We start from the raw sequence: 13,787 nt of genomic DNA, 5'->3' as shown, positions 1-13,787 counted from the left end.
CACACTGTGTTCGCTGATGCATCAGAATCCTTCGAGCCTTTGTCCTTCCCATTTCTGACTTAGTGATATCAAGACGACTTGGATTGTGCTACCAGCTGTAGACTTGCTCTCTGAGCGCTAAAAGCCGCTGACTCCTAGCAGTGTTAACAGTGTCCACTGTAAATTTGTGCTGTCTAATCTCACCAAGGACCTCACTGCCTCTCCATGGTTTTAATATTCATGCTTGGATAATTTCCCATCACATTCTCAAAGTGCCTTTTGCTAATTACTGACAGCCTCTCTAATACTTTAACCCCACGCCTTCCTGCCTTCTGTGGAGCAGACACATGGTCTCCTGTATCCCACGAGACAGGAAGCCCCTCCCCAGATCCAGCAACTGCAATTCTTCTATCTCCTTCTCTTACACTTTTCCCTCTACATCTTGCTCACAGGAAAAAAAGTGTCTGTTTACCTCCCATGTATTTTTCCACCTGTCCAAAGACACTCCTCTGCTATAGCTCCTTTCCCCATACTTTCTTGATTTCTCAAGAATCTTCATTCAAACATGAAGCATTCTCTCTCTCTGTGGCATCTTCAGCTCTGCGTATGAACAAGTCCCCCTTTTCCCTGTTTAAAATAAATGAAATGAAAATTAAAAATAAAAGTGCCTCTAATCTGCTATTCTTTTACTGCTATGTTATTATTTCTCAAAAAGAAAGAGAAATTATATCTGTTCATTCATTTACTTGAGCATCAACTTCTCATCCGATGTTTAATACCTTTCAATATGGTTTCCACCCACATGGATTCTAATCATTTTTAGCTGAAGAAAGTGAATTCTAACAATGAATGCCAAACTCTGCAGCATGAGAATTAGTTTGGAGGTAAGATTAATATCCAGATTAAGCCATTACAAACATAGCTGTATCCATAATTATTGTGCTTTAAGATTATTTAGTTGGAGAGGGGTATGGAGTTAAGAGCCTATCTGAAAATTATAGGGATGACTGCCTTTGGGTGTTACATACTGTAAATGGGCTTTGTTGCCACTCTACACAGTGTTACAATATTGTTTCAGATTCTTAATATCTGGATGATTGTAATAGTTGTACAAATGGGATATCTGCTTCCAGATTCTGTTGTCTCCTTCTAGATTCACCTTACACTCTGATGCTATTGTCTGATTTTCTTTGCATGTAGCAAAGATGAAGAAAATGTGAATGAATGAATAAATGAATGAAAAAAAAAATCCCAAAAGTACATAATCACTATGACCCTCAAAAGGATTCCTTTTTAATGATAAATTATTAAAAAAAGAAAACTTATGTAAAAAAAAAAAAATTCTACCAGAACCAAGAAGCCTTGACAATGGAGGGGATGGGGAGCAGTGCAGATCATTTTAAGATACATTAGACCAAACAAAACCAAACAAAAATCTATTTCTCTTAAAACTCAAACATTAAGGGAGGGATTTTATGTACACACACACACACACACACACACACACAATTTCCAGAATTTAATTTGCCTAATACTATTTTGCGGTCTGCTTTTCACAGAAAGCTAGAAGGTATATGGAAGTAGAAGTTTATTCAAGTCATAAGTGGTGAAAGTCTCTTTCACCACTAATACACTGATTAGACTATAAATAGCCAGTTAAAAGAGCAAAATGCTAATAAAGTTTGTGATTTCAGCTTGTTCTTGTCAGTATATGATAGACACTGAAGTCAATCACCAATAATTTTATAGAATCACTCAGTTCCCAAGCCTCAATTTCCCTTAATGTAAAAATGCATTAAAATTACAAATATTTTACAATGCAATTTTATTATTAAAGTCATTTTCTCTACACAATTATTCTGTTGGAGAAAACAAGTGTATGCTTTTACTACTGTGTTTTCACTTATAATTTGGCAATTTTGGTTAGTGTGAAATATATCAGCTTAGGAATTCTTTAATTCTTTTCATAATGGCACCATCACATTATTTTTTATTTCCGGTAGAAATTTGAAGTTGATATTTAGCTCTTAAGCTCATTTAGAACAATCTCAGCATGATTTGAAAAAGACTCTTGGGGTCCAACTCGAGTTGGATAATTTAGAAAAAATACAAAATGCTAAAATCATGTAAAAATAAATCTTGTGAAACGGGAATGAAAACGAATCAAGCTTTTGATTTTCCCTGTGGGAAACAACCTTAATTTTATGAAGAAATGAAATTGCTGGTGGTGCTTCAGGTAACAGTTTCAGCAGAAATTTTTTTTAAAATGAATCTGTGAGACATAGGAAGTTGGACTACAATCAGTAAACTGCTCAGGTCAGGTTGAACCCAGTAATCAGCAAGGTCTTTGTTTAAATCGGCTTATGAATAAATTACTTTATTCATGTCAGTTAAAAAAAAAAAATCAGAGCCTCGGAATCATCTTGGCAGCTGTGCAGCATTTGATGTGATCTTTTTTTAGTAATAAATTATCAGATGGCATTAATTGCAACTTTTTTCTTTTTCAAATGAGAAATGTCGCCACTCTCCCTGCAGAGTCTTCATGGATCAGCAGGTTTCAATGCCAGGCGGGGAAGGACTTTTGTTTTTATTGTGCGCTTCTCTATGTAAGCTTTACTTCAACTTTTGTTACTTGCCAAAGTTGAATTTTATAAACCTTGTTTTATTATCATTGGTAATAGTCATATATTGTCTTTAATTCAGAATTGATGTTTTTTAAAAAGACTTTTTTATTTATTTGAAAGAGAGAGAGAGGGTGTACTCATACTCCAGGGGAGTGGCTGGGAAAAAGGGACAGAGGAAGAGGAAGAATCACAAAGAGACTCCCCTTTATGGGCGGAGCCAGAGGTGGGGCCGACCTCATGACCCTGAGATCATGACCCTGAAACAAGAGTCAGACACTTAACTAACTCAGCCACCCAGGCACCCCAGAATCACCATATTTAAGGCAACAGCAAGCAAATGTTTCCTATAAAGAAGCAGGTAGTAAATATGTTAGTCCCTGTGACCATACGGTCTTTGCATCAACTCTTAATTCTGCAGTTACAGTGCAAACACAGCTCTAAACAATACATAAACAAATCTGCATGGGTGTGTTTCAATAAAATGTTAATTACAAACACATGCCACAGTAAGAATTAGGCCACAGTTTGCTGACTCCTGATCTGAAGGAGTATCTTTGTGTAGAGGCAGAGACTTGAGAGATTCAAAGACATAAGAAATATCAACCTCTTACGCTGTGTAATTCATTAGGTTTCAAAGATTTTATTTATTTGAAAGGCTCCAAAAATAAATATTACAACCAAATGAAGTGCTATAGAAACCCAGATTTGTTTTCACTGGTTGCTCTTATAGAAAGCTATAGTTTGTTCATGAAATGGTTCTTTTACTCAACAAACATCTACTGAACACCTATCTATCATGAGACCAGTACTCTATCGGCAACAATTGTGATTAAAAGTTCACTAAGCCCGGATTCCTAGGACCTATACCTGTGGCAAGAGGAGATATTCCAGACTTTCATACTGGAATACAAATAGAGTAGAATATGAAGAATAGAATTCAGGAAGTTTTTAGTGTTTCCCCACCACGCCTTTTATATGTGGTGCTAATGTAACACCACTACTTCCTGTATTAGTGGGAGTGGGGGGAAGGGGAGGAGGAGGACTCTGATTTTGAACTTCATCTCATCACACCCACCCTAAGGACTTTAGAAGTCAGTGCTCCTTTTTTATTTTTTTTATTTTTACTTAAGAAAAAGAGATTCAAAATACTGACGTACTGTGTCATACTTCTTTATTTTGAGGTTAGGGAAGGGCTAAAGGTTGGTTTCAATTCCTGTGTCTTACTTCAGTAACAATTAGAGCATTTCATTTCCCCTGAGGAGACAGCTAAGATAGATAAATATGCTTTAAAAACCCACTCATTAAAACTCAAGCTTCTAGAGAATAGGGCATATAGACCTAAAAGGAAAGAGCAGCAATTCAAACATTCTTTAAGACTGCTGCTACAACTCAACTCAAAAAAGTAGTTTTTACAGATTTTTTTTGAAATATGCCATTCATATTTTCTAAATATATTTAAAAAATATTTCCAATCAAATTTATTAACAACTTCTAACAGCTGGGTAAATCACAAGAATTATTGAAGTGCTAAGATTTGAATTCGTGATCTTGAGACATGAAAAGCTTATCTCATCTAATGAGGAAAGCAAATTCTTAAAATTTGTAGATCAGAATAATGAAGATTTCACAGACTGTGAATCTATGACATCTTAATTTTTAGTAATTCAGTAAAGTAGTTGAACTCTGAATTCCTTGGGAGATGTAACAATTAAAACTTTAAAACAATAGAATTTACTATACTGAAACAATTTTATGTAGTTTTTTTCTGTAACTTTAAACAATGATGATTATTGACAATTTAGGCAATTCATTGTGACCAAGTATGTGTGTGTCTACCTAGGAAAATACAGTATTTTCAACCTGAAATTTTCAATATTTACTTTATTCTTTGGTAACATGTTAAAATTTTTCATAATTCTTCCACATTGGTAGGATAGCATAGGTACTAAATTATATACCGTGCTTCTATAAAACTGTCATCACACTAAAACAATAAAGTTATCAGATTCAAACATCCCTTACAATGCCTATAAATCACAACTTTTATATATGAAATCAAGCTTATGCTTACAGACACTGACCTAGGAAACAGATTAAGCTGGGGAGATGGATCAATAGTTGTGCTATTAAAATCGCATTAGTATAGAAACAAAATGATAAAACATTTTTGAGATACTAAGTATCCAATGGCTAATCACATGAACGTAAGTAGCAAGTGATTGAACCTCCATTGGGTTCTGGATCCCGCTGGAGTGAAATGTACATGCTTTCTAATTCTTAGGTTGCAATTTCTAATGCCCTCTGGTATGAGCCAGGGAGGAAATCCATAGGTGAGAAAGGTCCTCTGGGAGATCTCATCCTGACTGCTGTGTCCTTCCCCAGGATCTGTCACTGCGAAGGGGATGAAGAGAGCCCCCTCATCACACCCTGCCGCTGCACAGGCACCCTACGCTTTGTCCACCAGTCCTGCCTCCACCAGTGGATCAAGAGCTCAGACACGCGCTGCTGTGAGCTCTGCAAGTATGACTTCATAATGGAGACTAAGCTCAAACCCCTCCGGAAGGTATGGTATGTGCAGGAAATGGTTTGAAAGGGAGCACTGGCAACTGCAGGCATGTTTTAAAAATCCATTTCTTTCCCCAGTAGAATTTGGTAACATGCTAATATCCATGAAGAGTACATGCTTTGTGCTGGCCTCAATATATGAAACAGCCAAATGTTTGCAAATAATCCTTCGTCTCTGTTTTATGTTCTAGGGCCTCTGATTTTTAGGTCATTCTTCAAAATCAAAAAAAGAACACGCGCGTGTGTGTGAGTGTATGTGTATGATGTTTGTGTTTGCATCATTTTATATATATATATATGTGTATATATATATATATGCATGCACACATATGAAATAAATATACTTGTACTTTGATGTAATTGAATTGATGGAACTGTGAGAACATTGTATTTACTGCAGTCGATTCCCTGGAAGGTAGGATAATAGATTACAGTAAACAATATCAACTGATCTAATTTCCTGAAAATCAAGCTTTAGGTAATAGAAAAGAATGTTTTCTTCCAAAAGGTGTGAACTCTTTTTTGCATTTGCCTTTATTTGGGAATTTGGTGTGATAGTTCATGTATAATTAGAGTAGATAGAAAAAGTATTATTTTCCATATTGTGCATCAAGCTGGAAGAGAAAGGTAAGTTTTCTTATCTACAAACTTGATCTTCAAATTCCTCACTTTTATTTTGCTAAAGAATGAAGGTTAGAATATGGGTCAAATATAGGTAGCATCACACTCAAAGCGAGCAAAGGGTAATTTGTGAAGGATACAAATGAAGACAATGAACTTTATGTAATTCATGCCCTATAGCGAGGGCCCTGGATTTTAGGATGTAACTTATCTTTTTACCTTTTTAACTTTATCTTTTTAGGTAAAAAGATAAGTTACATCCTCACATATATGGATGCCTCAATTTCTAAAGGAGAGTATGGATACTGCAATTTAAATAATGATCCTACCTAGAGCTGCTTTTTCATTTAAATTAAATGTAAAGCAAAAGTGGATGGAAAGAACATTGCTTAGAAATAAACACAATGAGGGGTGCCTGGGTGGCTCAGTTAGTTAAGTGGCTGCCTTCAGCTCAGGTCATAATTCCAGGGTCCTAGGATAGAGCCCCGCGTCGAGCCCCGCGTCGGGCCCCTGCTCAGCAGAGATCCTGTTTCTCTCGCTCGCTCTGCCTGCCGCTCTGCTTACTGTGCTCTCTCTCTATCTCTCTATCAAATGAATAAATAAAATCTTAAAAAAAAAAGAAAGAAAAGAAATAAACACAATGAGCTCCAGGATGAGGAGAGATGTAAAGCAAACAAGAATATTCCAATAGGAATGCAATGGGCTGTTGCCATTGCAATTCTTCATTAATTCTGAAAATCATGGGGAGGGAGAAAAGCATTCCTTGCTGTCGCACAGACTTGATTTTAAAAGTCTGCAAATGATTTATAGATGTCAGAACTGATATACAGAATGCCTTTGGCTGGCTATGCACTGTCTTTTCTTAATATATGGGGTAACTTGAGTGACAAAAGGTGACGCTCTGTTCCTCCAGGTCCCAGAGCAATCAATGCCAGAAATAGAATGGACCCTTACTCTCTGCCCTTTGCTTCATCCATTGAACAGATACTGTGTGATGTCTGGAGTAGCTAAATAATATATTGTGCTCTGTGATTCTGTAAATTTCTCTCCGTGGCCCTCAGGGACCTGCAAATCATTTCAGAGTATCTGTATATTTCACCATGTTGTTTTTTTTTTTTCCAACTTCTAGCTATATAAAATGTTCATTTCAACTTTGTCAAATGTAATATTTCAATTAGAAAGCAACAATTTAGGATAATAAAATATTCAGATTTCTCTCTTCTTCATACTATCTATCCCTCCCCCCTTTTTGCATAATAAACAATACATGATGCTGTGTGGAACTTGAAAATTCTTATTCTACCTTCAGATTTTGTGGAATCATCCTTTATGTACAACTTTGATCCTTTCTTGGTATTCCATTCCCAATCATTTACAACCCTACCACAAAATCCATTTTTTTCTCAAATAGGTTAGTTGAGAACCAGAGAAAGGCAGTGAATACATCCATCTTTTTTAATATTCTTAATAATGAACACGTCTAGTGGGCACCTACTGGCTATCAATTAATGATATACCTTTTCTTTTTAAAAAAACATGTCCTTTGTCATAAGTATTGATGAAGGACAACATCTCAACATCCATCATTTTTAATAGCATTTTTATATCTACAGAGGATGTTGGAATCTAATCCAGAGGTTGCTTCCTGATAGACCACAGATGTGTTTCATTTGACCCACAGGGCTTAACATTTGAAACAGATACCAACATCTAGATGTGTGGGTATTTCATGTAAAACTCCACATATTTGTGTGCTTGAAAAATCACAGAACCTGACTCTCCTGGAACCACATCCCCCTAGGACAATATCTATGGGGTAGCGAAGTGGAGATGAGTGAGGCTAGTGCCTTTAAAAGGCTGTTTGCTTTCAAGGGTTCCACATTTCCTAACCCTCCCTCCGTGTCTGATCCCAAGACCTTGTGCCATTCCCACTCATCTGTCGCTCTAGACTAAGACTCTGAATTTTCAGCTCCTGGTCTAACATGTGAGTCCTGTACATGAGAAACATGCATTCTGTCCCTGCCTTTATGATCTATAGATTTTAAAAACCTAAAAAAAGTGTTCCAAACTTGTACTTTCTCCTTGAAAATGGTGAGGCATTGGCATAATACTATGTAAATGGCAGTATTTAAAATGACTTCAGATTCTGAGATGACATAAACTCTATAGATATGAGGCAGTTGTAAACTATTCTAGATGGTTTATTTTGATGGCACTAAGATTCATCAACAGTTTTCTTTTGATATATTTTAATCACAAATGACAGGTATAGCATTGCTTAGAATATGCACAAAGTATATCCCATTAATTTCTCTCATCTCAGTAATTCCATTACAGTTTATAACATTCTAAAGACCAACTACATGAAACAGTTAATTTAGCTAATGATTCTGAATGTCTACCATTCTTCAATACAGGCAGGAGATTCTGTTTAGATGAAATGGCTTCTTAAGGTGGAAAAGTTAAAATCATAGTCTGACGAATTTTGGGGCTTAATAATCCCTAAAGAGATCATAAAACCTTACTTCACTAATTGCCACTATTATTACACCAAAATCTTTAGTTAGTAAATTCATCAAGGTATCCTAATGTCTCCAGAAGAAAAATCTTTAAAATCTAAATGAAACAAAGGACTTCTTTGAAAAAAAAGCAGTTTTCATCATCTTAAAGTTAGCAGCTCACCTACTTTTATAACACTCAGTAAAAGCCCCACGAATAACCAAGGATCCTAAATAATTCCAAGGGCCCAGGAAAGACAAAAAGATAAAAATACACAAAGCAGTACAGTTCGGAAATGCATGCAATATCAGCTAGGAAGCATAAACCTTCCCCTGTTCCAAAGCTGAAGAATTGCATTTGATTGCATCAGATTTGAGTCTGACTAGGAGAGACCAGTGACTGGATATGAAGCTAAGCTTGTGAGGTCATCAAATGGTACCGACAACTTTATGTTCCCCCCTAAATTATTTCTTTATACAGTTTCTCATATGCAAACCATTTGACAAATACATAATACAGAATATTCACCTCTATGCATCCTTTTGCTCCTTGTCTCATTTTTAAATGAGACAGTGAATCAATTACCTTGGCTTTAGTAATGATTAGATCAAACCATAAGCACTTGTCATTTTTGTAGATCAAAACAGTTGAATATTGGAAACTTCATAACATTTAAGTTCTAGGTGAATTTATTATGCCAAGTAAAAAGGAGTAATCATTTTTGGTATTTATACACTTCCACCATAATGAATTCCAAAGTTTCAGTTGAAATATCTACTTTTTAAAAAATGAAGAACTATAATTGACAAATGCTATGTTAATTCCTTCCTTTCCCCTTAATTTGACATAACATTTGTCTTTCAGAAGAGCCAGTGCAAGTTACCATAGCAGACTAATAGCGCATAGGTTATTATTGATTCTGCACTAACCTGGAGGTCTTGCAGGTCATAGTCTTAAAATTAGATAGGATGGAGAATGAGGTCAGACTCCTAGCTAGGATCCTCTGAGTACGCCATCTGAATAATGCTACCTCATCATATGTAAGAAAATTAAAAATGCTGCATTTACTTACCATTCTGGAGAATTTGCTGTTTTACTAATACAACTGCTCCATACTGAATTTCAACTCTGTGCCAGATATTTAGAATATATCAGTTAACTTTTATCTTCATTACAACCCCATTTCATGTAGGCACGTGGAACCTATTTTACACATGAGAAAAAGGAGACACAGTATCAACCTTACTTATTATCACACACCCCAGAGCTCCCCGATTCTAAAGCTTGTGCCCATGTATGGTGTCGTGCTGCCTTAAGTGGCTGACAGTCTCTCTCCTTAAGCACCAAAACCTCAGTTTTTATCCAGACCATTTCCAATGGAAATCTTCCAAAAGAAATCTTTCTGAAATAAATTTTTTTTCTAAAATCTTTCTTTTTAAACATGGATATTTTATCCAATGTATTTTCTTAGTACTTAGTTACACCACAAGGGATACATCACTTGTTTTATAGGTTGAAAAACCTTAACTGGCTCCATAGCATTGAAAGCTGTTTATCTTTAACTTTAAAAATAAACTGTCAGTTATTTTACCAGCAAAAATGGGTTTAATCAGGAATAGCAGATAATTGCAGTTTGGGTCAAGCAATCTACAGCAAAATCATAGCAAGTCCAGAGAACAAAGGAGAGGGAGGAATTCTCTTTTATAGATGAAAGGGGGAAGTCCAGAGGGTTATAATAAAGAAGAGTCCACTGGATTAAACTTGGAGTTCAAAGTATAGTGGCTTTTCTTTGGCGGACTTGTGACTGTCTCATTGGCTGAGCTCCTGCGGGTAGTGGGGGAGGGGAGAGAAAGAAGAAAAACCCTTTCTGGGTCCTGCTGAAATATAAAGAGCTATAGTAGCATCAGTTGCAAGGTTCTTTTTTTCTGTTGGGATCTGCAGTTGATGACTATAGTACAGCGTGTGAGAGCTACCCTCTTCTGATCTCCTGACTTCATTTCAATCAAGATTTTCTTTTATTACTTTTCACATCTTGATTCTGCATCTGCCAACCTGGAATGTTTTGAAAGCCCTTTATAGGGGCAGAAAAGTTTTCCTTTCTTCCGTTTTAGGTCCTTCAGCTGGTCTGATAATTAAATCAGTATAAAAGATAGATTAACAGCAGAAAAACAAACAAAACTTTGATAACATTTATACGTGGGAGAGACCAGGAAAACCAAGTAACTCACTGAAATGGCCAAAGTCATCACCCTAGATACCATCTTCAGCTGAAGACAAAAGAAGACCTTAGGGAAAAGAGTGCAGCTCTGGGAGGTTACCAGGAAAACCAGTATGCAAGAGTAAGTTTAAGTAGATTGAAGTTGTTGTCATCTGAACTGATAAGAGTTCTAGAATCACCTCTTCCAGGTACAGCAAGGAAGACACCCTTAAAAACGGAGATTTTCCTTATAAGCATAAATGTCTCTTACAAAACAGTAACTTTCATTGGACTTTTAAATCTTTTCCATGTCTGCTGTTTTTAAAATAACCAGGTTAAAATAATCAATGTGCCAAAGAGGCGTATTTTGAGAAGTCAGAGTCCACTTTCTTGTACCCTTCATCTGTTTTTTGTTGTCTTCACTCTCCTGCTCTCGGAATCTGGGGCCAGGTCTCTGTTCCTTCAGGAGCCCTTATTCAACATTTCTCATAGCTACTGCTTTTCTGCTTTAAACAATAAGGGCAAAAATCAAGAGTTACAAAATTGGGTTTATAAAAGGCCCAGGTCTAGATGAAGTTCTGCAACGTTCTCTTTTGATCATTGGCAAGAGTTTTAGTGAGTACAAATATTTTGGCATCGTTCCAGAATTCCTGGGCCTCTCTTTGGCATCCTTTTTAATTCTCAGTTTTACTTGGAATAACATGATTTAAAAAAAAAAAAAAAAGCCCCTCAGCAAATACGGATGTTTTACTCGAATCAGAGCCCAGTTCGGGGCGGGGCGGGGGGGGGGGGCAGATTTGCTGTTTCATTTCTTCAGAAATACATATGCTTGGAGGCCATGAAAATCTCTGCCCTAGTATGAGTCTTGATAACATTTCCTTTATACTTGCACAAAAATATCCGCACTCATCATTTGGCTCACCCTGTTGGCTCTGTCATCTTCTCCTCCATGGTAACATGAGCCCCAAGTGCAGTTGAAGTGATTAAGAACACTCTTAGAAATTGTTTTGTTTTCAAAATCACACTGTCCTAATGAACCAGGTAAGCTTTTCACAACAAATTTCTCTCTCCCGCGGTGGTGCAGTCTGCAGCCAACACTTCCCTGACTTCTCAGGGCTTCTTCCAGGGAGAAGGAGGAGTGCGAAGGGCTCCTCCGCGGATAGCTGCGGGAAGGGAAAAGATAAGGACACCACAAAACAGCAAAGAGATCATTAAAACAAAAGCATTTCAATTCAACTGGAGCATTATCTTTTCTACTAAAATCTTTTTATTTTGTTTTGGGTTGTTTTGTTTATATTTGTTTTCCTGGGGTAACACACTCGTGCCTGTGGGACATCCGGCCGGATGGACGCTGTGGCGCACGTGGTGGGAGAATCCATTATAGGCAGAACAGAGGAGATAAAAGCAGACTGAATCCACCCCAGGGGAGCTGCGGGCAGGACAGCAGAGGAGAGACTGTCCGCCACGGAGGTGGGGGCGAGGGCCGCAGTTACAGGGCCAAGTGAGGGAGTGTGGGGACGCAGGGGATTTTCTTTTGTCGTCATCTCAGGAGCTGCGTCTGGTTGTCACTGGTCAGTTAGGGTCTCTGGCTGTTTCACGGTGGATTGCTTCATAAGCCTATTTGCATCAGCTCAGTCATCGCTGTGGGCCCTTCTGCCTTGCTCAAGTTTCTATTGCTCAAGCCTGTTGCCTAAAAACAGTATCTACCATGTCCTCAGAACGGCAATTGATATTTTAATTAAAATTAGTATTAAATATGCGTAGAGAGTAATGTCAGCATGTCTAACATGAAATGATTATGAGATGAAAAATATAAATGTCTCGGGCTTTTTCTAATAAATACTTAGGATTTATCATATGGCCTCATCCTTTTGTCTTTTGAGAGAATACTAGGAGTTGATTAGTCTTTAAAATTTCAAAAACAAGAAGACTGTAGCCAGCTGGGATCCATACTGTAGAATAGTCTGTTCAAAATGGAAATACTCTTCTCTAGGCAGCAGAAGAGTTTCTTTCTTTGTGAAGTTTCCATCCATGAACACAGTCCTCCCTCAAGGCAGATGTGAACTCCAACCAGTGGCAAACTGTGTTCTGAATGATTGTTCTGAGAAAGTTCCAGTCATGTCCAGGTCACTCATTCACTGTACTCACTGTACTATCTGCTATGGGCCACTTGTGTTCAGTAGTGAGCCAGATAGAAAAAACCCAGCTCCCAGACAGCATCCACTGCAGGAGGGATGGGGAAAGTTGAATTACTTACCATAGTTTGTCATAAATTTGAAAGGCATGGTAAATCAGTGGATGGCTGTGTGGGGATGGAGAATTTTCTGTAACTCCAGAGGGAATGGTAAAGGTAATTTAAAGAAGGCATGCCATCCTATGTTTGGTCTTTACTTGTGAGACTGTCCATATAAAAGGATTTCTTTTTGTACAGTAACTACAAGTACATAGCAGAATGACTTTCCTCTTGTTATCCATGATTCACATAACCTAGGCAAATCAAGAAGATATTACTTAGCAACTGGATATCCAGCACAACAGGTAAAGAGAACTGGGAATATAGAACAGGATTTGTCAGAGGGCATCACAGAAGAGATTTTACCAATTCCTGAATAATCATTGTTGGCTGGAGCATTTCTCTTCAGCACTTCCTTAGTAGATCCAATTATATATTACTTCAGTTCTGTTTCTCTCTTTGAAAATTATTGCTTAAAGAATATAACCTCACTTTGCTTGGTAAGAATGTCACCTTGTGTTACTATTCTAGGTATGAAAAGAAACACTTAATTTTCATTAGATTTGCTATTGAAGTCTTTAACAGGATACAATTCCATCCTTGCAAAAATACATTTTTATTTTGACAAGGACAGGGACATAGGAGATGGAACTTCTTTTATATACTTTGTATTTTGATATATGAAACATAACTATTGTTGAAAGGAGCATATCACACAGACCTGTACCCCTGAGGCAAATAATACATTATATGTCAATAAAAATAATTTATATAAATAAAAAAAGATATTTCCAAAAGCGCAACCAAAAAAAAAGAGGAGGGAATCAGTATTACAGTGATCCATATGGAAAGCATAAAAGCTTCCAGTTAAACCGTGCAGAAGCATATGCATACACACACACACACACACACACACGGTTACAAATAAAGATTTCCCCAAAGCATCATCTTATGACTGAGTGTTTTTTAATGAGAAAGAAGTTATATTTGTGTTTCATTTTAGGTTTTCTTAAGATGGCATAACAATTGAGTTTTAAATTACTGCCATATTTAAATTTTCCTGCAACTT

At 37.0% G+C, this 13,787-nt stretch overlaps 1 protein-coding gene and 1 long non-coding RNA gene across 5 annotated transcripts in view; one reads left to right on the top strand and one right to left on the bottom strand.

The window, feature by feature from the left end:
- The window catches only part of MARCHF1 (membrane associated ring-CH-type finger 1), a 338,074-nt gene that overhangs the window by 261,327 nt on the left and 62,960 nt on the right, over positions 1-13,787 (top strand). For all 3 annotated transcript variants that reach the window (XR_006380939.1, XM_044224785.1, XM_044224786.1), the window contains one exon: positions 4,986-5,166. Coding sequence is in view for 2 of the 3 variants with exons in the window: in XM_044224785.1 (XP_044080720.1) it covers positions 4,986-5,166 (181 nt within the window). In the remaining variant the exon portion in view is untranslated. The remainder of the gene's footprint in view (positions 1-4,985; positions 5,167-13,787) is intronic.
- LOC122889543 overlaps positions 1-13,787 on the bottom strand; it is a 60,592-nt gene that overhangs the window by 35,957 nt on the left and 10,848 nt on the right. For both annotated transcript variants that reach the window (XR_006380940.1, XR_006380941.1), the window contains exons 2-4: positions 11,408-11,648; positions 9,361-9,491; positions 452-606 (exon numbers count right to left, since the gene is read on the bottom strand). This is a non-coding gene — a long non-coding RNA (uncharacterized LOC122889543). The remainder of the gene's footprint in view (positions 1-451; positions 607-9,360; positions 9,492-11,407; positions 11,649-13,787) is intronic.

Source organism: Neovison vison, chromosome 11, assembly GCF_020171115.1.
Source record: "Neovison vison isolate M4711 chromosome 11, ASM_NN_V1, whole genome shotgun sequence".
NCBI classification, from domain to species: domain Eukaryota; kingdom Metazoa; phylum Chordata; class Mammalia; order Carnivora; family Mustelidae; genus Neogale; species Neogale vison.
The sequence above is the reverse complement of the archived record's forward strand: the minus strand, read 5'-3'. Positions and strand labels throughout refer to the sequence as shown.